The 24734-nt window shown below is 37.5% G+C and overlaps 3 protein-coding genes across 6 annotated transcripts; 2 read left to right on the forward strand and 1 right to left on the reverse strand.

Annotated features, from left to right (window-relative positions):
- Nucleotides 1-644: 644 nt before the first annotated feature.
- On the forward strand, nt 645-8570 carry LOC118803388 (LINE-1 reverse transcriptase homolog). Of its 3 annotated transcripts, XM_036563888.1 has the most exons (4): nt 645-881; nt 1116-1217; nt 4613-5794; nt 5880-8570. In XM_036563888.1, exons 3-4 carry the CDS (start codon nt 4792-4794, stop codon nt 7034-7036), a joined length of 2160 nt encoding a protein of 719 aa, XP_036419781.1. In that variant the 5' UTR covers nt 645-881; nt 1116-1217; nt 4613-4791; the 3' UTR covers nt 7037-8570. The 3 variants fall into 3 exon arrangements, with proteins under 3 accessions (XP_036419781.1, XP_036419788.1, XP_036419794.1); XM_036563895.1 differs by lacking the exon at nt 1116-1217; XM_036563901.1 differs by having other exon boundaries at nt 645-1217; nt 4613-8570.
- Nucleotides 8571-11681: 3111 nt separating this feature from the next.
- On the reverse strand, nt 11682-15346 carry tspan13a (tetraspanin 13a). The gene is made up of 6 exons (XM_036563912.1): nt 15011-15346; nt 14159-14326; nt 13873-13953; nt 12812-12925; nt 12356-12466; nt 11682-12140 (listed from the first exon to the last, which is right to left on the reverse strand). The coding sequence occupies exons 1-6, from the start codon at nt 15071-15073 to the stop codon at nt 12063-12065; spliced, it is 615 nt and encodes a 204-aa protein (XP_036419805.1). The 5' UTR covers nt 15074-15346; the 3' UTR covers nt 11682-12062.
- Nucleotides 15347-16263: 917 nt separating this feature from the next.
- Nucleotides 16264-24356, forward strand: ankmy2a (ankyrin repeat and MYND domain containing 2a). 2 transcript variants are annotated; one of them, XM_036563915.1, is made up of 10 exons: nt 16264-16434; nt 17115-17179; nt 18262-18400; nt 18598-18696; nt 18839-18999; nt 19242-19456; nt 21018-21153; nt 21339-21467; nt 22616-22745; nt 22909-24356. In XM_036563915.1, exons 1-10 carry the CDS (start codon nt 16368-16370, stop codon nt 23046-23048), a joined length of 1281 nt encoding a protein of 426 aa, XP_036419808.1. In that variant the 5' UTR covers nt 16264-16367; the 3' UTR covers nt 23049-24356. The 2 variants fall into 2 exon arrangements, with proteins under 2 accessions (XP_036419808.1, XP_036419809.1); XM_036563916.1 differs by having other exon boundaries at nt 22912-24356.
- The last annotated feature ends 378 nt before the right edge of the window (nt 24357-24734 follow it).

Genomic DNA, 24734 nt, shown 5'->3' on the forward strand with positions numbered 1-24734 from the left:
CATTGTTTTCTTATTTGGGATTTGTTCTTAGGTAAGAACAGAATCTACACACACTCAAGAGCACGAAGGTGTGAACAATTCTGTGGTTTAACAACATGTAATGAATCTGACAGAGACTTTTTCTTAGGACTTTTCACAAGAACACATTTAAGAAAAAAGTTTGGAAGATGTTGGTGAATGAGGCCCAATTTTTTCCTTCTCCTGTAAAGTTATCATGAGAAAGGATTTTGTTCTTACAGCTGTGTTAGAAACACAAATATAATGCCTTATAATGCCAGATCGCCCGCACTTAAGTCACGCAATCTACTGGATAGTAGATGTCAGTCGTGCAATCTTTCTACACACCTCTTAAGACCACCTCCACAGATCATCACCTTTTCTTCTGCATCATCATTTATCCTGCTCTTCTTTTCTCTTTCTGTTTCTTTTTCTCTATCCATTCTCAGGGCCCTCAACATCATTTGACACCCACTTAACCAAAGCGAAAGTTCCTGTTCCTGCATGTTCCTTGTTGGCTTCCGTGACATGCTTAGGCTCGCAGCTTCTGAAACCACAACTTCATCTTCATAGAACTAAAAAGGGAAGTACTCCTGTGTTGTTAACGAGAAAGAAAGAAAAAAAGAGAAAAAGATAATAAGGGAGGTGTCTTCACACATGGACAAAACTCTTGTAGAAGGTTGGTGGGAGTGGCTTCATTATATATAGGGGTGGCAGGAATGTTTTTTTTCCTTACAATTTGAAGCTGGTGCTTCATGGGAGGAGGAAGCTGCAAATGTAAATCAATATTTGCATGTTCACTTTACTGGTTACATCAGATGCTCTGATGTACACTCTCGTATGGTGCTTTCATGGACTGTCATGTGGGTTCTCATGTTCTCAATGTAAGTAATGATTCTAGCCTTGATTATTGCAGAGAGGTTGAACAGTGTCATGGGGTACCTGCTAAATCAGGGGAAAATCAGACCACAACTATCTGTTCAAGACTGCATTAATACTTTTGTTAAAATCAGAGCAGACCAGCTTCCAGTGCTAGTTGTCTCAGTAAAAGTGGATCCTGGTGCAGTTAAATGGCCATACCTGTTTCATAGGTTAAAGACACTGAACTTGTCCGACAGGTTTAGATCTATGGTGAGATCCTTGGTGTTGTTTAGATGCTCTGATGTACACTCTCGTATGGTGCTTTCATGGACTGTCATGTGGGTTCTCATGTTCTCAATGTAAGTAATGATTTATTTATTGTTATTATTATTATTATTATTATTATTATTATTATTTTATATTATTTTTATTAATATTATTATTATCATTGCTCCTCTTTATCCCACAGACATCAGTTGTTTTTTTTTCCACTTGTAACTTAACATGGCTTTGAGCAAATCTTATTTGGATTTATACTTCAAGTTTTGAAAACAGGAGTACTTATATAGCAGATTTTGTTGTGCTTATGAACTTCTTGAATTTGATTTGAGCATTTCTTTCTAACATCACTGAAAACTATCCTTAGCATTTAGCAAAGTTTACAGTTTTGCACAGTATTAATTCCATTTAAGGAGGTTCCCTTCATCTGTTAGCGAGAATGAACGACAATTAAGGAACATCTTAAAGGAATGAAATAAAAGGTTTTAAATCATGTAAAGCGGGCAAAGTGTGTACATGCCATAGTTATGGATAGGCTGACAAATTTTGGCAGTACTAGTGTCATGGAACATGAAAAGTTTTCCCCATAAAGGGCTTCTCTTGTTATTTAAGGGACAGAAAACAGTGATGTAGTTTATTGTCTTTCTGCCATAAAAGATTTGTTGTGCTCAGTTATGTAAATACATGAGTGTAGTTTTCTTTTAAGAAACAACCAGGTTGTCTGAGAGTTTCAAGTTTATTTGTCATTTGCACAACATGTCAGAGCATTCATGCATTGAAATGTTTGTGGTGAGGCTCAGGTGATCACTCTACAGAAAGTAAACAAAGTAAAAATAAAAATACAAGAAAATACTGAAACTGAAATATATTAAATATACACAAACTATAGAGACAGGAGGGACAGGGGAAAGAGGTTGTCTCAGAAAGTTCCACCATAGGGGTATTAAAAGTTTTCAAAACAAACTGCTGCGGGATGGCTGCACTTTTCATGAAGGTTTTAGGCTGTGAAGGCTTTGCATGTACCAGTGGCAAAAAGAGAAGTTTCATTGTTACGTCATGCAAGATTTTATTTTTGCCCTTACCTATAACCCAAAAGATGACAAGATTTTGCTGTTTTTGGGGAGCACCCTCTCCCAAAACGTTTAATGGAAAAGGAGAATCAAGATGGCAACTGTCAACTGTGGTTGATAAGATCTTGAAGAGTGACCTCTTCCAGGAAACTACAAACCAAAGTACAGACAGCAGGAAGGAGCCTTTTCTACCACCCCTGTGTTTGCATCCCAATTAGCACAGGCAGCTTCACAGAAGCTTGCTTAGCTTACATTCACACATAAAAGGAAAGAAAACAGAAAGAGTCTTTGTGAGCTGAACTAAACTGAACTAAAAGCTGAACTAACCTGACCTCTGCAGAAGCATCCAATTACACCAAGTCTGGCTTAACAGACAGGAGCATTTGTCCAGTGTTGACGGAAGTCTCGCCCTACCCTTGTAGGGCCCCTATGAGAGAGCAGCTTTAGGCTGACATTCTCTAAGGGTTCAAAGAGGTGACAGTGCTTTTGCACAAATAAGAAGTCCTGATTAGGAATGAGCTGCGTAGTAACTTATCTCCTTGTGATTGGTTGAAATATCTAGCTATTGACTGTTCAATAGAGTGTTTCCCATGCCCAGGGCTTGGAATGGGGTCCGGGCCCCCAAACACATTAAACACGTCATCCTAGAGCTGTACAACTCATATAATATGTTTGAGGGGATCTTGGCCAGGCTAACTGAGCATAAGTAAGTTCTAGAGGGCATCCAGAGCTTCTGCATCGTCTCCATTTTCGCCATCAGAGTTGCGCTTCTCAGAGGCTGCTTGGATAGCAGCTGCATTAAACTTTCAACAAAGTTGTTTTTAGGTAAAGAGAGACATTAGCTGCAACTTGCTGATTGAGAGTAGCGTGTTTTAGAGCCATGCAGACAGCATAGAAAGGTTAGGAATCTATGGCTGCTATATAGGTACCACAGGTGGCTGGGCAGGCTTGCAACTGCAGGTACTCTAATGCCATGGGTGTGCTGAGAGCAGAAAAGCTAGGTCACAAGAAACTAATGCCAAATGAGGAAAAGTAGTGTCACTAGGTCCTATATGCCTGCAGATAGAGTGTGGCCTTCCTCGGCATTCAACACGCGCTCCTGTTTGTCACACCAGATTTGGTGCAATTGGCTGCTTCTACAGAGGTCAGGTATGGATGTCCCTCCATTAGGTGGATCTTGAACATAAAAGAGAAGTTTCTGAAACATACATGTTGTTATGTTTCAGCCATTGAGACATCTTGATACATCTATGACTAGCACACTGAGATGTTTTTAGAGATATATTAGTTTCCATACTAAAGACATCTCTTAAAGGACATCTCTTAAGACCATTCAATACATATTTTGAGATGGGTCACTCAAGAAAACCAGCAGGTGGCACTATACAATATTAAATGTCGCCCTTGTACCCTCCCAACAATAATGGAAGATAGCAAAAATGTTTCATTAAAACACATTCTATTAGCTTGGATGCTTAGAGTCTGATGGATAGTTTACTATGCTGTAACAGTTTGTTATAGTAACTAGAACTACCTAAATCTGTCTTAATGACTTCGTTCATGACAGCAGCAGACAGACTGTGTCAGAGTTATGAAATAAATTATCGAACGAAACAATAGAAAAACACAGGTGTATCAACGACTGCTCCTTTTCAGCACTGGCTGGCGATTTCATAGCATAGATTCTCAAACACCACTGCTATCATAATATGAGTCCTGTATAATTGTACTGTTTAAATAAAGTAGCTTGATTTACCTAAAAGAACTCTACTTATTATTATTAATAGTAGTAGTAGTAGTGGTAGTAATATGACTACAAATAAATAGTAGTAGTAGTAGTATGATAGAAAATCTGTGAAACTGACAATGTTAAGGCCTTTGTACAAAATGGTCAGTTTTTTTTAGTCCTATCTCTTCCGCTGAAGCTTGTGTTCAAATGACTCTCAGGTGGATTTATCTACTCATCAGAAACTTTTGCACAAATGTCTGGAATCCATGCCAGCTTGTTCCTGTTCTTAAGTTCTCATGTTCATGCTAATATTCATAGTTCTACTTTTCACTCAACTTGTTATGCTGATAATATCATTTGTAATGAAAAACATTGTTTTAAATTAAAAAGGAATATAAAACAGAAGCATTTCCACCAGTGATCTCAGACTTTTAGACTGTTAGATGTTGTAAATGTTAGTTAAAAGGATTTAATTCCACATAATGCCGTAATCTGTTTATGAAATAGATTTTAGTTGTTAGGTTGTTAGTACCCTTTTGTAAGGGTATAAGCTTTTATAAGCTTTTCTGGCAACTTTACTTTTAAGAATGTGAGTTAAATGTGAATTGCATGCAATTTATTCTATTGAAAAGGCCAATGTGACGCAGACATTAACTGTTCCTCTTTACCTTTGCAGCATTCTGGATCTTTCATCTGAAGTGGGCATGTTTTTCTATCAAGGGGTAAAATTGTAGTTGGTTGTATTACTGGGCTTATTTGAGATGGATGTCTGTGTGAAACTGTCTTCATAATTGTGACTTTTCGGTATGTTACAAAAACATTAGAGCTGACCAAGAAAACTAACAGATTCTCATCATGAATGGTGGTTCTAAGAAGAAGCAGATACTCACAGTCCTCTCATGGAACGTCAACGGATTTAGCCAGAAAAAATCAAGCGTCTTTAATCATTTAAACGTTCTACAGGCTGATGTGGTCTTTCTTCAGGAAACTCACATTGGTCCTAGTGCTAACTCTCCTTCAGGAAGTATTCAAATTCAAAGTCTAGAGCATGACTATGACTGGGCCGTGTATACAGTATTTAAAAGAAACTGTCGTGGAGTGGCCATACTGTTCAGAAAGGGCTTGGTGTGTGAAGGACTCAGAGTTGTCGGGGATGAAAAGGGAAGATACATGATTATCAGTTGCAGAATTCAGGAGCAGGAGTTTGTATTTGTTAATGTGTATAACCCAACAGACGAAAAGATCGATTTCAACAAGTTCAGAGAGTTTCTCATCCCAGCCTCTGAATCCCCTTACTTTATAATTGGAGGGGATTTTAACACCGTTATGGATGCTGAGTTTGACAAAACATCAAACAGTAGAAACAGAGGACACAGTGACCGTTTCAAAGGTCTTGTGAGTTTGCTGGACACCTTTAGTCTGGTGGATGTCTGGAGGTGGCTTTATCCTGAGAAAAAAAGCTTCACATTTTTTGATGGGAAAGGAAAATCAAGACTGGATTACTTTTTTCTACCAGTCAGAATTCTGAAAAGAGTGACTGCTTGCCAAATTCATGGAAGACCTGAGTACTCAGAAAGGGAAGGCTGTATTTCCGATCACGCTCCAATATCTGTTCAAATCCAAACTGACCATAGGTGGCAGTTTCGTTCTGGGCTCTTCAAGGATGAGGACATCATGGAGAGGCTTTCAAACATAATCAAAAACATCTCAGGGGGAATACAGGTCAAAAAAGAAGATTTGTGGCCAGCAGTGAAAGTCAGGGTCACTTGTGAGACATTGGCTTTAAATAAAAGTGGAGATGACTTGGCTGGGATTCAGATGTCTCAGGTTTCTAAGGAGCAACCAATGGAACAGGAATGTAGGTCATATTTGCTCTTCTGTTTTACTTAATCATAAAGCCATGTTTAATAAATTAACTTTTCTGTTTTCTTCCGATCTGGCAGGTTTGTTAAGTTCGGTGAACCACGTTCAGCTCCTACATTCACCAGATAGCTTGAGTGGTGCTTCAAATCTTGAGGAATATTTGGATTATTTACATGAAACAAAAATGTTCGAAGACATCAAGTTAACACTGAATGCAACACTAACTGAGCCAGTTTCAAAGAAAGAAATTCTTTCAGCAATACTTTCCTTACATAACTCTGAACATATGACACCGGATGGGCTACCAGTGTCATTCTATAAGCACTTTGCAAGTAAGATCACTGGCCTTCTTCAAGTGTTCTTCAATCAAGTCCTTGACCAACAGAGCATCTTTAAGTGTATATTTAATGAATCTTTCATTTCAGACACATTTTCAACTACAACATTGAATTTCAACAACACTGATCATACCTACAGCAGTAATGTCCAACACTACAGTCCAGTCTTCATATTTAATGTAGACTATAATATTCTAGCCTTGATTATTGCAGAGAGGTTGAACAGTGTCATGGGGTACCTGCTAAATCAGGGGAAAATCAGACCACAACTATCTGTTCAAGACTGCATTAATACTTTTGTTAAAATCAGAGCAGACCAGCTTCCAGTGCTAGTTGTCTCAGTAAAAGTGGATCCTGGTGCAGTTAAATGGCCATACCTGTTTCATAGGTTAAAGACACTGAACTTGTCCGACAGGTTTAGATCTATGGTGAGATCCTTGGTGTTGGCGGAAGGCGTGACATCTGATCCTCCAGCACGTGGACTGAAAGTGGGATGCCCGCTGACTCCTTTATTGATAAGCATCTGTCTGCTTCCTCTTATCCACTCGATTAATGAAGAGACGAGGCTTCAGGGAGTCAGAATTAGGGGAGAGCACATAAAAACAGTCCTGGACAAAGACAGAGCTATAATATTCCTCTCATACACAAATGAAGGTTTGGATGTTTTCGATGCACTGCTCAAAGATTTCATGAAAAATTCAGGGTTTGTGATTGATGGCAGGTTCTCTGAGGTATTCATAACAGGACATTCATGCTTTAGTTTCAAGAAAGAGATCTTACAGTCTTTCAATAGAACGCTGAAGGGATTTTGGTACAAAGGCATCCTTGTAGGATCGGAGGATCCCGGCCTTGTTCAGATAGCAAGACATCAATGTCAGTGTAACACTGTTATGAGTTGATAACATTCTTAAGAACTGATCTTAGAACAATAACAACACTGAAAAAATATAATGATCCATTTAGATTAAACAAACCTTAAATAATGCATTTTCAGGTTTTACTGCAAAAAGAAATGAAAAACAGTTCATCATAATGCTAAGAGCAAAGCTGCTATAGTTCTTGATGACAATTTGAATCACAATGAATCACAAAATACATATAAAGGCAGCCTCAGGCAGTCTGCAAAAAAGACATTACACATAGACATAGGTCATGACAAACACTATGAAAAGCCAGATGCGTTCTGTATCAATCAGCGCCCTCTGCTGGTTACAATACATTTCACTTTGACTGTACTATGTAATCTGCTTCAGTACAGGCTACAATTATTATACACAGTCTCCAAGTATGAAGATAACTTTTAGGTAGATTAGATGGGAACTGCATTCAAAGTTTACATTTTTTGATGAACATGGAGAGCGAATGTATTTCAGTCTTAATAGTAAATAGTCTGTTAAAACTGTTCAACACCATTAAGAGTGCATTTGGTAATACTGTATATATACTGTAGTAAAATGTGGTTTTGGGTGCAGTTAGCTTCAAGTCTGGAATTTGTAGAAAATTGTGTTACAGCTCTGGCCTAAGTATAAAAAATCTTTTGTTGGATCTTAATGAAATAGCATGTTGCTTATTTAACCTTTGGCAGCAATTATTAACAGGTGAAGTCCAGTGCTCACTATAAAATTTGAAATGTCTGGGTGTAGTTGCCGTGTAAGTTGCTTTGTAAGATGTAGTGAGTGCGCGGGTTCTGTATACGTGCTTCCTATTCTAAAGCACGAAAGACATATTGAGTACAATACAGAACGTGTTGAGTTGCTGGTGATATTTGCCAAGTTAATGGCAACTTCAATTAGCAAGGCCATCATAGAATACTTCAGAGACATGCCATTACATCAGGATTACAATTTATTGAGCAGACCTTCATCCTTAAGCCAGACAGCAGAACCTCAAATGTACCCACAGACTAGCTTATGCAGGCACAACATGATGGGCAACTCAAACTAATGATCTGAACAGTCTCCAGACTGGTATGGGCCTTGATAGAAGGGTCAAAGTTTAAAGAATTCAAGATTCAAGGGTGTTTTTGAGCACTTTGATACTCCATATATTTTGTGCTGTATAATGTTTTCATTTTCAATTATGTTATTAATTATCCATTATTCAAATTATGCTCTCTTGAATTGTACTGAAAATCTGCAATAGCAAGAGTTAATTCATGAATTACTAATGTAAAAAACTCAGAATAAACTGGACAAAAATATTGTACAGTTTAGGGTACATGGAGCAAACGGAACTCTCGGGATACATTTATAGGTGAATATTAAAGTAAACGGTGTTCTTTATATTTAAGAAATGTATGATATGTTGCTTTACTTTTTCATTCTCATATTACTGTTTTGTCAACTGTAATACATGTACACTGATTAAAAACATTCTGCTAAAGAATTACCAAAAAAAAAAAAACAGTTATTGATAAACAGGAGCTAAGAATTTTGCACTTACGCAATTAGAAGAATTAATTTGTATGAACTCATTCAGTGGGTGGAACTGCTAGGTACACTTTGAAAAAAAAAATTTGTCCATTTATGTGGTCACAAGCAATTTTACTGATTTTATTCACTTAAATACATTCTATAAATAAAACAATGCAAAGCAGATTTTTTTTTTTTTTGATAAATAAAAGCAACATTTTATATCGTTTCAAACCTCAACAACACTTCAGATCAACTCCTGCCTTTTTCTGCTTTCTGCACTACTATGATTCCACTGTTATACCTCCTCTGAAGACCAGAGGTGGGACTAGAGAAGACTAAACTTGTACTAAAGTTGAAGTACTGCTACTTCTAAAACATAATTTTCCAAAAAAACAACTTGAGTTGAAGTACAAAGGTATTATTATTAAATTATTATTATTATTAAATTATTATTAAAGTTATATTATTTATTTGTTAAAATGGAAAGAAGTAGCATTACTGGGTCAGGAGAAAAAGAAACACATTAAAACATGATGTGCCTGGTCTGCTCCAAGCCGCCCAATAAAGCCTGAAATAATAATTTAAAAGTTGTGATATCAGGTCAGATTTCACTGACGTTTTTCCAACCATGTCACATATCTTTACATACTATGTACCCGGGTTTTAAAAAGGAGGTCTAGCTCGATGTTTAAGTCTCAAATAAACAAAATCAACTTTATTCTACATTGTACAGTATCATACATCATACAATATAGTACTATGCTGGTAGATACTATAACATTATATATTAAACACTATACAACAGTAGATAGGCTGTTCACTTACACCCTGGGACGACACGTCCTTCACCAAGTTTTGATTTAGTTCTGTCTGAAACCTCTTTCAATAAACTCTGTGAAGCGTTTCGAAGCAGAAAATATTCCTCCACATATTGTGTGCAATTACACATTTCCACCAGAGAGGGCTTCAAATCCCCAAATCTTACACTGTATAATTTTAAGCACTGAGCAGAACTGAAGCAGAACCTCTAAGTACATACAAAATCTATCAGCATAGGGATTGAAGTTTATTAGACAATATTCTTTTTGATACTCTAAAATAAAATGATACACCTTAAAAGTCAGAGGTCTGACCAATTGAAAAGCAAATGAAATCACACACAAACACGAAATTAGTGATTAGTGATTAATGATTGATTGTAACTGAGTAAAGAGTACTTATGCTCAGATACATTTTCTAACAGATATACCTGAGTTTAGGTAAAATTATTATCATTAAAATATTTAGAGAAGTGCAAACTCATCAAAATTTCACTTGAGTATATTTACCTGAGTAAATGTAACTAGTTACTACTAAAGACAGGCGCAACTCAGAGGTGTAGCCGAGGGGTGGCCAGGGGTCACTCTAGCACCCTAGTTATGGAAAGTAAACTCCCAATCATCAGTCAGCCATCATCAATAGAGCACAAATTACACTTTATGAAAATCAGCCATCAGGGTAGTTACCCATCATTTATAAAGTGATTTGTTGTATTTAATAGTTAGTGAATTGCTGTGGTTGGCTAATTTTCTAAGCAAACACGTGAGTAAATGTGTGTTGGGTCCTTCAGCAGAGCTTCTGTGAGCTATATGATGAAGTAGGCTGTGCAATGGTAAGATAAGTTAACTACCAAAAATTAGTTAGCTATAGTCATGATTACTTTTGACAGTTGAACACATGCATAGCTTTCTTCATACAGTGCTGTCTGTCTAGCCTTCTAATCATAACACCCAGGTATAACCTCTAGCGAGGGCAGTCTCAGTGAATAACTTTTATGGCCTGTTTATGTGTAATGCTTTTATTAAAGTTAATGTTGTGCACTGAACAAAAGTGATGCATTTAATTTACTTGATTCAAATGCATCACTTCCTCATGCATGACTGAAATACATTACATCAACACAGTTTCAGTTTACTTTCAGCAATACTTGTATAATGAAGCAATATTTTATTCAAAATGGAAATGATGGACAGATTTAGTTATGTATGAAGAAACAACAGTGCATCACTTTTGCATCATTTTAATACAGCAACACTATTTTTTTTTTCTTGCAGTGTGCCACCCCATTCTAAAAGCTCTAGCTACGCCCCTGATGCAACTTGTGCAGCATAGCAGGCATACTGCAGTGAGTCAACACATTTCTAACAAAGGTAGTGCCAATGTATGTGTATCATAACTCAGAACCAGTACAGATATCAGAGCTGGCCTGTATAATCAGACAGGTATTAGATGCCAGGTGTACTTAATTCTAATAGCTGTACCTATTAAAATGTCCCCTGAATCAACTAGAAGAAAAAACAGTCTACTGAAGGTATTTATGAGATATTCGTTTCCTCTTTCACCTCCATAATAAACAGCTAACAGTGCTGCAAATGTTGAGTAACCATGTCTGTTTATCTGGCTGAGTATGAAAGGAGGACTATGGATACAACAGAATCCAAACAAATGACGTAGCAGTTCCTGTTCACATCCTGGTCTGCCTTCACGTCAACGGTGACTGTGTGGCTCTGTGCTCATAGTCGCATACAAAAGTTTAGGTGCCCCTGGACTAATCACGTTTTGTTGTTTTTCTAGCTGAAACTAAGATAACACATCCTGTACAGAAAACACACTTCTGCACACACACAATTTAATACACAGATACTGTTTATTTGCTTAAACATATTGGAAAAAAAGGAAATATAAAATGTGGCCTGTGCAAAAGTTATGACACATTTTATATTTTATGCTTTATTTTTTTTCCAAGACATTAAACGCAGCAAATAAATAGAAATTGTGCACTTAAATGCCATTTTTAAGTTTGTTCTCTATAGAGGATGCATTATTTTCACTTGTCAACAAAACATGTCATTTCACAAGGGGTATTCAACCTTTTGTATGCGACTGTCTATGAACTAATGAACCACATTCAGTGAAGTGGGAGGTTGGGAAGGAAATGAGTAGTTTCCACTTACAATTCTCACAAAGGAATTAAGAAACAAAAGGTTTTAAAGATTTTGCGTACACAAAAAAGCCCCATCTTGATTTTCCATTTCTATGTGGATTTAGCTCACAAAAGAATGAGGAACAAAATAAAAGACGTGTAGACATGTTGTTTTCTTGTATGACTGTATGAGAAAGGCTCAAGACATCTTTCAGATCATTATGGATGAAACATTAAGGTCAGTGGCACATAAATTGCCAATCACTATGTCATTTCATACTGTACTTTCAACTTTTGAAAATGGGATCATGATCACAGCATTATTTAATTGTGACACAGCTGTTGCAATAAAGTAAAGAAAGAACATTCAATAACAATTAATCATGTGACATTTGAAAAAGTATTTTTCAGTTAAAACATCATTCATGCCTTTCCCTGCAGTCATTATGGATTAAATTTATAATGCAATCTAATGCAGTTAGCAGATGATATAGAATGTAAAAGTGCAACATAAGACTAAAGGAAGTATAATGGAAAAATTTCTTGAAACTAGTTGCTGAATTGGCCGGCACCTGACCGAGGATCCTTTTGATTCCTGTATCTGTACGTCAGCCAAACACCCAGAATCTAAAATGACATAAAAAGAAATAAACAATAAGCAAAAAGACAGAACACAAAAAAGTTGGATGTATGATGACCAGGAGTTCAGCCCAGAGATCTCTATCTCTAAATCACACTTGATTGAGGAGTAGCCTTATTTTTCCTCAGTAATGACAGGTAAACTTACATCCTTTGTTTAAAGGGTCATGCATGCATGTTGACTGAGAAGAGACCTCACCCACCTCTGTGAAACTGAAGAACAAACTCATTCCTCCAACAAAGTGCAGTGCGTCATCAGCATAGGCCTGAATTTTGACTGAGCATGGTTCACAGCTTGTTTCTCTGAAACAGTCCTGTAGTTCAGAAAGGCAAATTATGTTGAAGTACTATGGTGACTACAGCTGTAAACACTTCATGATGAATGGACCAATGGCAATAAAAATGACTTATAAAATCATTTAACATTAAAGTTACAAATGTATTTTTCTATCTCATATAAAGGTATCATTTCAGAGATAAAAGGTTTTGTTAGGACAGCAACACTATGTTCTACAAATAGCACATTTGTTTTTACATAAAATAACATTCTGAACTCAAATTGAAAAACAGGAAAAAAGACAGTTGAAATGTTTCAAGTACAACTCTGCACATGAGATAGCAGAGGGTTCTTCTAGTTTGGAAAATGAGGTTACACCTACAGCTTCACATGTTTCACTGTAGTTGACGTTGGAGAAGTCACAGCAGTTCAGAGTTCTCTCTAGATCCTTCTGCATAGACTCAGACTTGTTCCATCCAATCTCCAGAAGCAGATTCTGCAGGGGGAGAGACCTCGTCAGGAGTTGGATTAATGTAGTACTGTTATTTAATGGCAACACTTGTGCCATATGTTATATGTTAAGGCCATATGTACATCTCCATTTCTCATACCTGTACACTGTTAGAAATAAAGGTTCTGTGCAGGTACAGTTTTCGTTCATCAAGGTACAAACAATGTAAATGTGCCCTCAAAGGTACAACAGTGGCTTTAAGGTCCAATTGTTTACCTTAAATAAGTTTTTCCCGGTGAAAAGTACTTATTTGTACCTTTTTTATAACCTAGTGTTTTAAAACAGAACAATTAATAAAAAGCCCGGAGACGAGACGGGGGGTGTGGAGAAAATATTATTTCAATGGATTAAAGTACAATTATGTTCCCTGACTAAAGGTACTGAGATGTAGCCTTGAGGGTACCACCCCAGTGACAGTTTAAAACTTTTTTTATAATTAATAATTACTCCATCATTTTGCATAGTTTTCAATGTAGTTACTAAATATTAAGCCTTAGGATGTGGACATACGAAGCATCTTAAGGGGTTAATTTTAAGAAGAATGTCAAACTGCTATTTACTTACTCCTCTGAGAAAATATGTTCTGCTAATACTTCCCCGTGAGAATAATTAATATTATATCAGGTGGTACAAAACCAGTTGCAGTCACTCTGTTCCATCTAATTACAAAACAAAATTCCTAGATTTGTAAAGGAATTTACTTTTACATTCTAATCATTCACATATCTGTTCAATATCATTATCGTTTGATTGATTCAGCACCTGGACAGCCTAACTGTTGCTCCCACCTTTCGCTTTAGCATTAGATTTTTTTTAGACCAAAAGGACCCCAGAAAGAGAAGAACAGCAGCTATCTAACTTCAGTTCCTTTGCTGATATGGGCTGGACATACTAAGACGTTCCTAGTATGGTTTTGTACTCATTTGTCTTACCTGTTGTTCCTTATTGATGGCCAGGCATGCACATGACACTGAGAACTGCACAATGAACACCATGAAGAGGATGACCATGTACTGAACAGGACACAGTTAAGGATCTTCTACCATATAAAAGTCATTTATATATGAATTTTGTCAACAGAAAGACTATAGACATATATGTAGTTGGTTAACAAGGGAGAGCTACAACAAGATCAGTATCAGTGTATCTCCTGAGATAAAGATGATATTGAAGGTAAATCACATCCCTTTTGAAGAAATAGTTCATTCTAAAGGATACAAAGAACAAGAGGACTTGATGATGCTTTAGAGCTCCACACAGACCCACAATTGCCACGATGAAGAGAAAGAAACCAACTCCAATGACGGCGGCTATCACTTGGAAACTCGAGACCAGGCCAAACCACTTACCCCAGGCTGCCACCGCAATCATGAGCAGACTCACCAGCTGAACAGTTTTAGAGATAGGTTACTCATTAGTGTATAGCTTTAATCTGATAAGGCTTACATTCCACAAGTAATGATGAAAGTAATCGGTGTAGTGATTTCAATATAGTATCAAAACTGAAAAAAGTTTGTACTGTAATTTAAAACTATATCAACTACATATTAGGCTCTTTCAAGTCTCTCATTTTCTATTTTTTTGGTGATCAAACTATAGTCATCTGAGTGCTTCCTGGCTATTTTTGTATTGTTTTATAAGATCACTATTTTGCATAATGACATGCTTCTTGTAAAAATCTTTTATTTTGATTTTTTCTTTTGTGTTTCCTAAAAATTAAGACCTTTTAACACATAAAATATTAAAAATTGAATTGAATTTTAACCTTAGAATCAGATATTATATCAAACCTCAAGGTATGTGTAACGTTACACTCTTATTATTATTATTATTATTATTATTATTATTATTATTATTATTCTCTTTAGTGACCACGAATGTGTAGGTAAAATAAATCACAAAACTACTTTTAAAAATATATCTACAATGGCAACCCACCAAACTACATGCCTTCTATAAAAAACTGTTAAAGCGCGAGACGCGGGGCAGCTCCCAGAGAACTGGAGGCCCAGATGAAGAGCTGTCTTTATAATGACTGGAAAAGGCAGACTGTTCTGCTTCTTTACTTACCGCGTAAAGAATGTTCAGCGCGCAAAGCGCATTTTTAGAGCAAACGAATCCTCCACAGCCCATTCTGAGCGATCAATTACTGAATCACATGAAGTTCCTCTGGCAGACACCTCCGGCCTAATGAAGGGAGAGTAAGTACAGCTAGAGCGGCCACTCTTCCTCACAGCTCCTGCTCAGTGAGCAGGTACAGTCTGGTCTCTGTACTTCCTTCAGGATCGAGCAGATCAGAGACACGTTCAACAGGAAAACGGCGCAGCTGACTATAGACGTGTAATAATAAAGCGAAGTCCTACACCAGATCACCACGGTTTTATCTGAGCGTTCAGAGTTCAGCGTGTTATCTCAACGTTGGACATCATTAAATCCTGTTGAACCGGACTCTGGATCACGCGAGCTTCCAGTTGATACCACTGCATAAACAAATAATGTGTTCCATATAATCCAAGTATTCCTTAGGACTTATTTGTAATTAAATAACATTATTATTATTATTATTATTATTATTATTATTATTATTATTATTATTTATTTATTATTATTATGCCCATTTTTAAGGGAATAGATTGCCATCGTGTGGCGGAACCACAGACTGTTTTGCTAAATGCCTCCTTAAGAGGAAGCCGAACTTAGGACCTAATGCACAAAGTACCAGACTTATAATAACAACAACAACAACAACAACAACAACAACAACAATAATAATAGGTATGGTCTATATTATTATAATAATAATAATAATAATAATAATTATTATTATTATTATTATATTATTATTATTATTAGGCTATTCTTTAAGTGTCAGACTGTGTCTGTGGGCAGAACGCCATATGTGGTTTTTCATGTACGTTGGGCTATAGCAATCCAAGGCAAGAGAGAGGGAGTGTGGGTGTGTGTGTGTGCGTGTGTGTCGTATGTTTTGAAAATGCTGCTAGGAAAGTGAAAAAGTAGCGTCGATAAATCCGTGTTGAAGAGTCTGGGATGAATCTTCTAGACCTCAGTGGCCTGTACCACTACGGCAAAGTTCACTTTTGAAAGTACATTAAGGCACCATATACAAACGGTGCAATCGCGTTTACATCGCACATATACATTGAATTTACTTATTTAAATAGAAAAAAAAAACAAAAAGCTGTGATAAGTAATTTACAGAATAAGATCGTTAAACAGCACACCCCTTTAATGTGCAGATGGTACAGTCTTGACTAAACCCCTGCATGCTGCGGCGCTGCTCCGCTCCTTCGTACAGTCTGGTACTTTATGTATTAGGTGTAAGGAGTTGCGGCTTGAGGTGGCCTTTAACAAAACTGTATTGATTTTTGCCAGTTTCAGATACGGATTTATCTATATTTAGCTGATAATGTCTGCTCCAAAGAAAGGAGATCTGTCCGACACTGAAAAGGAGTTATTCGTGGTTATTGCTGCAGGTAATACCAGCTAACGGTTAGCGGAGTTAGCTAGCTACCTAGGTTAACTACTTTACGCTTTTGACAGTGTTAAATTGTATGCATGCCGGCACTTCGGTCAGGTTTCACTTGGCTTTAGTAACTGCGATAGTTCCCTGAATGATGAAACATTTTAGCTGAGCTGTTTCTAACTTACTTTGTAACAAACTAATCAGCTGCTGGATAAAGAGTTAATGTTAGCTAGCTGGCTAGCCTGTTAGCAACCTGTCAGTGACAGACCTTTGATTTACTTAGCAAAGGAAAGTTAGCTAAGCTGGCTAGTTTTGTTTAGCTAGCTAACTGACATAAATAAAGTAACGGTTCTTGTTAGGATTTTCCCGTTCTACCTTAAATGGTGCAGCCTGATGCACCAGAGTGTAACTGCTGCACTATTTAAGGTGGAACGGGAAAAAATCGTACAATCAAATGACTTCAGCTTCGTAATTAGGCAGGGGTCAAGCAGAAATTACTGTCTGGTTTGCCAGACATTCTCATTAATGGATGTGTTTCCGTGTGGTAGTGTTAATACTGCATTATTGTCATAACTTGCTAGTTTAGGTAGTTAGCTAGCTAGCTGGGTAACCTGTTAATTCCAGTGAGCCTGCAGTGTAATGCAAGTTGTAATTACAACTGAGGTGTATAACGCTTCATGTCATTTGCAGGTAATGTGCAGGAAGCATCACGGTTGCTTGGCTCCAAAGATGTCAGGGTCAACTGCCTGGATGAGGTGAGTAGTTGTAAACAACTAGCTGAGCTTACACCATTTGCTCTTAAAATATTTTCGTATTACAATCTTTGACCAGTAAGCTGCTGAGGTAATTCTCCACTGATAAGCAGGTTTATTTTGGAACAATTAAATAGCCCCCTATTCATTTACTGGAGGAGAAGATTATTGCATCTGCTAACAGTGACCTGCCAAGATCAGATGTCAGGGACACTTGGCTTCCAAAGCAGCTGTAGCCTTAACTGATATTGGCTGGTTAGTCTCTGTTTGTGTCAGTTTCTTGCCAGGACTGTCTGTTTTGGGCAGTGCTAGTTTAAGTAAAATAAAGTGTTTAATCTACTTATATAATTACAGTTATTTATGCTCACTGCCTTTGTTTGTTTCCAAAACAGTATTGTTGTCTTAAGACAGCAATTAAAATGTACAGCACCAAGCAGAAGTTAGAGACCACCGTTCATTTATTATTTTTTTTATGAGCATCAGGAAAAGCAGGGAGTATAATAACCGAAAATTACTCAGGACCCTCAACAACTTAATGTAATATCAACATTTTCAGTATTTAGTGTGTCCGCCCTCTGCCTTTATTACAGTTTCCAGTCTTGTTGATAGACTTGACTCTCTCCCTCCCCATTTATTTCATTTTCTCAGTAATGATTTCTTGACAGTTACACATCCTTTCGGACTCACAGTGTTGAGTTGTCTTCTTACAGTGGAGGGATGGACAGAAACGTCTGTTGATTTTTTCAGATCTAAAGCAAGAGTGGAGCTTAATTTTCTCCTCTCCCAAAAATTTACTGTTTGTAGATCTTGCACGTTTGTTAGTAATCCCATTTTCTCTATACATTTTTATATTTTTTTTTCTTTTAATCATTTTTTGAACTCTATCTCTATTTCCTGAAAAATTAATAACATACTTTTAAAAACTAGTTGTTTTTTATCTTATGCAAGTGGTGTCTTATTTATGGTCTCTTCTTAGAAATATCTCCTCCCACCCAAAAATGTGTTCTCTGACCTTTGTACAGTGCTACATTTTTTAATTGATTCACTTCATGCTAATCTGACTTTCGTTTGCGTTTTCACCACAGTATGGCATGACGCCCCTCATGCATGCTGCATATAAGGGCAAAGCAGACATGTGTAAGCTGCTATTGCAGCATGGAGCAGATGTCAACTGCAATGAGCATGAACATGGCTACACTGCTCTCATGTTTGCCGGTCTCTCAGGTATGTTTTACAGTCACTGTGTGGAAATTCTCATTTACCTTTAGGATTCTAATCTGCAATATAGGTGATGTTATAGAAGTCTAAGGGTGCATCATGGTGCTTTTTAATTTGCTTATTTGAATCAAAACTTCTAACGTACTACTATCATAGCCATTTGAAAACACTGCTTGATAATGCACTGTTTTTTTGTTCTGAAGGAAAGACAGATATCACCTGGATGATGTTGGATGCTGGAGCAGAAACAGATGTGGTGAACTCAGTGGGCAGAACAGCAGCACAAATGGCTGCTTTTGTGGGTAAGAAGACAATGATGAAAATATTTTTATTTTGAATCTCAATATGATGTTGTGCAAGAGTTTATATTGATGTATTTAATGTTATTATATGTAAACATAAAGGGACTACATGAATAACAGTTTTTATATGTTTTCTCATTAGGACAGCATGACTGTGTCACCGTTATCAATAATTTTTTCTCCCGGAAGAGGCTTGACTACTATACGAAACCCCAGGGCTTAGAAAAGGAGCCAAAACTGCCCCCTAAGCTAGCAGGACCATTGCATAAAATCATCATGAGTACTAATCTCAACCCTGTCAAGGTAGCTGTCGATTCAGTCTTCATGTATTCCCTGCTGTGACTCCACTCTTGATGTCTTTGTCATTCGGTAAAATTTCGGGAAAATAATTGATGTTTTTTTTTGCATACATTATTAGTGCATTTGTTATTGTACTTTTGCATTGCTTGTTCTATTTGTGAGTAGTAAAAGTTAGTACGTTCTTTGTATTGGCATTAACACCAGAATCAGTTACATTCTTCTCACAAACGTGCTGTCTCTTGCAGATGGTGATGCTGGTCAAGGAGAACCCGCTACTTGTAGATGCAGAGGCTCTAGATAAGTGTCGAAAGGTGATGGAGCTGATCTGTGAGAGGTGTGTGAAGCAGCAGGACATGAATGAGGTTCTGGCCATGAAGATGCACTATATCAGCTGTTTGCTGCAGAAATGTAGCGCCTTCATCAAAGACCGTGAGGATAAATTGGATGGCCTTACCAAGAGGTACGGGGATTTCTGTGGTATCACCTGACTTTCAACCATGGCATGTACTGTTGAGTGTGAAAGTAACCCTCAGAATTCTCATATAAGACATATATGAGCTATGTAAGAGTTAATTCAGCAATAAGTGTTCATTTAAAAAACTAGATATTACGGTATGTAGAGTAAGTTCTGTGATTTCTGGTCAGGGCCTGTATTGACATCTATGCTCTGACACCTATATTAAGGATCAAATAATATGCATGCTGGTCTAGATTTATAATTGTGCCTGTAACCAAAATATGAAAGTGTGATAGTAGATCAGCAGTAATCCTCCTCTGAGATGCTTTGTGAAAACCAGTGCTGAGTCTTGAGCCTCTCCCAATATACTAACGAGGTCATCACAGGTTTTATGTAATTCTTAATCATTTTTCTTAGCCGTGTGCCTCATTAATTCTGATTTTTTACTTTTATCTCCCTTGTTTGTTGATGACTGGTTGATGGCTTTGCTCTTGGATTTGATCCTGCCAGTGAAATTACTTATTATTACCTGATTCCAATACATTTGATTTTTAAAATAACAAACATGATGCATTTTGTTAATTAGTAAATTTTAGGGTAGAGTTAAATTTGACTGAAAATTGATTGATAGGTAATATCTCTAACACGGCTAATTTTGGGAACAAAAAAAAACCTGATAGTGCTAAGAGCCATTTGGCAGCCGAAAAAAAAGCTGGCTCTTGTGTGATTAGAGCATATTGATCTGACTCCCTTCACTACAAAGTACGTTTCCTGTGTTCCTGACTAAGTTTCAGCTTCAGGAAACCCCTGCTGCAGCTGACGGTTTACAATTGCAATTTACAACTTTCTCTGTTAACCTAGGTTTAGATACTCAAGCTATGGTGAATCCCCATGTGTGTCAGCCAATCACATGAAACATGGAGGAGTCCAATGGCTGCTTTTCAGGAACAAGAAATCATTACATGTAAATGTGTAGAAAGTAAAGCAATTTTAAGCAACATTGTCACTGCTGTCACTTTGTTAACGCTGATGCTGTGTTATAATAATTGCAGTTCACATTCATGTTTGATTTCTTTGCTGAAAAGTGTTTTTTTTCCTTACATAATTGTCTGTTTGGCCCAAACATCACAAAGGGGGGGTTAAGTGATTGACTTCTTTTAGTGTGTTAATTACATGTGTACAGTAAAACAGTGTAATAGCTAACGACTTGAAAACAATTTGACAAGGACCAGATGGTACACCTCCACTAGAAGACTGCCCATGATTGGTCAGAAGCTCAGCACTGATTGGTCTAAGTGCTGGACCAATCGTAATCCTGAACCGAGCCTGTCCCAGAGCGAGTGAGGTGTGCAGCATAATTTGCCATGGTGATGCATCCCAGTACAACATGATCGTCTGTTGTTCAACAGAAAATCCACTGTTACATTAAACTAAGTTTAAAATTAAAGTTTAAAAAAAGCTGGCTAAGCCAGATAACTTGGTTTGTGTGACAGGTCCTTGATCTCCCTAGTTAAGATCCTTTGAGGCTTTTTTTCACATTTATGTTTTTTTTCCCCCCTCACAGTCTTCTAAAAGGTAGAGAGACTGACGGCTTCCCAGTGTTCCAGGAGAAATTTATTCGGGAATGCATCCGGAAATTTCCTTACTGTGATGCTACTTTGCTTCAGCAGCTTGTCCGAAGTATAGCTCCTGTTGAGATAGTGAGTAATGCTTAATTCTGCTTCTTTTGCTTAATGAAGAGATGACTTTCCTTATTATAAGCAATCCCAGAACCCATTCTCTCTGCCCCTGCATCTACTTAGTAGTTCATAGTCATCTGTATAGATACGGGTGATTGAAATCTAGTGGCAAAAAAATTATATATATATATGTGTTCTTCCCTTAGGGTAATGACCCCACAGCTTTGTCAGTGCTTACCCAGGCCATCACAGGGCAGGTGGGCTTCATGGATGCAGAATTCTGCACCACCTGTGGGGAGAAGGGAGCAGAAAAGAAGTGCTCCATCTGCAAAATGGTAACAGTTTTTTTAATCTCTGATTAACCATCCTTAAAGTAAGGGTGAGCTATATGATACTCATATTGTGATAAATTGTGAACAACAACAACTGGTGTATAGTAACTGCATAGTCACACGTAGAGCTGCAACAACTAATCGTCATTATCGGTAACGTTGGCAATAATGGGGCAGTCATGGGCTGGAGGTTAGGGAACCAGCCTTGTGACCTGAAGGTCGCCGGTTTGATCCCCTAAGCCAACAGTACGTGATTGAAGTGCCCTTGAGCAAGGCAACTAACCCCCAACTGCTCTCCTGGTGCTGTGGATAAGGCTGCCCACCACTCCAGACAAGTGTGCTCACTGCCCCCTAGTGTGTGTTCACTAGTGTGTATGTGGTGTTTTACTGCATGGATGGGTAAAATGCGGATAAATTTCCCCGTTGTGGGACTAATAAGGGTCACTTAATCTTAATCTTAATAAAAAATTGTTGGCATTGAATCATGTTATCAGTTAGTTGACTTGATTCATGTCACATGATTAAAAAAAAAGAAAATAAAGATAGCATAGACTGCAGTACAGGGTTGTGCATGACCCAAAAATTCTAGAATATGAAAACACCTAAAGGTCCACTGAAACGACAGTTTCCTGTATGATATGTAAATACGAGCTCAGCTAAATCTGTTTCAGTTTAGCAGGCAGAATAAGCAGTGCTGGCTGAAGGAATAAGCTGCATTTTGAAATTGTTTGTCTACACTGCATGGCTAAACTATATGGTCACCAGAGTTACTTCAAACTAACTGTAATGCACACAGACTAGCTTGGTTGTTTTAGATTTTTCTCCAGGTTTTAGCCTCCTGTCCACACAAAAAAAACAGCTTTTTTTTTAAAAAAAAAAAAACCAAACTATTTTCTGTATTTGATTGTGAAAGATAAAAACATACATTTCAAAAACCGACATCACACGTTACTGCTTTTTTTATTTAAAAAATTTTAAAAATGTTAATAGTACTACAGAATTTTGCCAGTTTCAAGTGTTTGCAAACAATGTATTGTTATTTATATCATGTATAATGACGACAATGTCTTTAAGTAACATGCAGCATCGCCCACCCTTACCCTGTAGGCAGCTGTAGGTTGTCACTAACAGGTGACTGTTTATGTTCTCAGGTGATCTATTGTAACCAAGACTGCCAGAAGCTTCACTGGTTTACCCATAAGAAGGTCTGCAAGAAAATGCAGGAGCAGAGGCAGAAGCATGAGGCTGAATCAGCCAAGCGACTAGAGAAACAGGCCAAAGGTATTCTCAGCCTGCGGTTTTTCATATGCTGCTTTGATTTAACCACTTCACAAGATGAAAACAAACCTCTCTGCTCTTACTTCAAATTATGTAGAGCATATAATTCCAGCACTCTTGTTGGCTAGTATGTTGATGTCTTAATTTGTGCTGTTTTTCCCCCCAGAAGCTGAAGAGAATAAAGCATTGGAAGAGACGACCAACACCATGGAAAATCTCTCTGTTCAGAAGGACCAAGTTACCAGCACGTCAGATATCCAAATAGAAAGTGTTAGCTCAGAGCCCGTTCCAGTAAATGCAGACTGATTATACAGAGACACAACATTATCCCAGCTTCTTTCCCAAAATCATCATTATCAAAGACCTGCCTCAGCTAGACCGTTTTGATCTGTTCATCATCCAGTATCTGAGGTGGCCTTCAGAATGTTTGTCAGAGAAGGGCTCCATGGAGTATGAGATCAAGCGGAAAAGCCAACAAAGCTTTGTGACACAGAGGCACATTGTGAAGGGTTTCCGTCCACATCTAACACATTGTACTGTATTGTTTTGTTCTTTTTAAGTTGTGTATGTGATAATGTGTATGGAAACATGTAGATTTAGTATAGAGAGAATATATTTATGATAGTTGGTTTACGTAAAGTTGGTTTGTAATATATTGCTTAAAGACACTGAAGCCAATGCCTTAAAACATGTCAGGTTAATAGTGGAAGAGGATTAAAAAAGAAATGTATAAGCATTTCTGTAGCGATTCTGAAACACATTACTTTCTTGCAGTAATACTCCATCTCACAGTTGCAGTAATGCAGATGGAACCTCAAGAAATTCACAAGTCTTCATTAGGTTACTTCTGCAGTCATATTAAAGAGTTAAAAGTAGCAAAAGAGCTTCACAGTGCTCAGTAGAATAATGGGAAGGAAAGTAACAAACAAACATGAGTAATGAAAAACACTGCAATGTTTTAACATTTATTACAGATTGGGGGTGCCTGTAAGAGGTGCAGGAAATGTAACGCTTACCTGAATTTGAAAGTGAGGATGCTGGCAGCAGTTGGGCTCCACTCCTCCAGGGGGCTCTGTTGAGTTGTTCTCATACAGCACCAGTCGATAATAGAGAATTGCATGATGAATCTGCACTCAGAAGGGTCCGCTATCTTGTCAGATGGGCAACTGAAAACGGCAAACAGTTCCACACTACACTGCCCTCAAGTTTCTTTACATCTGTCACATTTTGGGCAGTTTAAACTTGTCCTCATTCCTTTCCATTTACTCACATTGTACAGGTCTTTCTGGAGCCATGTGGACCTGAAATCAGTGGCACATGACTTATTAGTTATATAAAGAAGTGGTCCCTCCAACTTGAAACCCAAATTATCTTATCTTGCATTGCCAACACAAACACAGCGAAACACCTGGCTCGTCTTAAGTTCAGCAGTGATTTGATCTATATGTAATACAGTGTGAGTTAGTATGAGGCAAATAGAAGCCTGTAAAATGTGTCAGCTATAAAGTAAAGCATTATTTTAGGCCAGAGAGCATCCTTTGTTTATTTCATTTTTAGTCAAAACAGCCATGAAGTTATATCTACCAGCGTCAGAAAAAAAAGGAGCAAACATTTGACAGAAAATTACACAGATGCTGCCACAACTAAATATAACATGGAAAATTTCAGTATCTAGTGTGACCACACCTTCCATTTGTTTTGGAAAACTTATTTTCAGTTTTTCAAAGAAATCTGCAGGGATATTTTTCCACACCTTCAAAGTTCAGTCTTAGAGTTTGGTCGAATCTTCTGCTTCTCACAATCCAGGTAATCCCAAACACATTCAGTGATGTTGGTGGTCAGTCCGTTGTTTTGAGAACACCAGCAGCTTCTTTGATCTGCATTTTTTTTCTCTTTTGTTATTCATGACAGCTACACATCCTTTCATACTCATAGCATGGAGTTGTCTTCTCACAGTGGAAGGATGGACAGAAACACCTATGGATTTTTTGA

This window comes from Colossoma macropomum, unplaced genomic scaffold (genome assembly GCF_904425465.1).
Source record: "Colossoma macropomum unplaced genomic scaffold, Colossoma_macropomum, whole genome shotgun sequence".
NCBI lineage: Eukaryota > Metazoa > Chordata > Actinopteri > Characiformes > Serrasalmidae > Colossoma > Colossoma macropomum.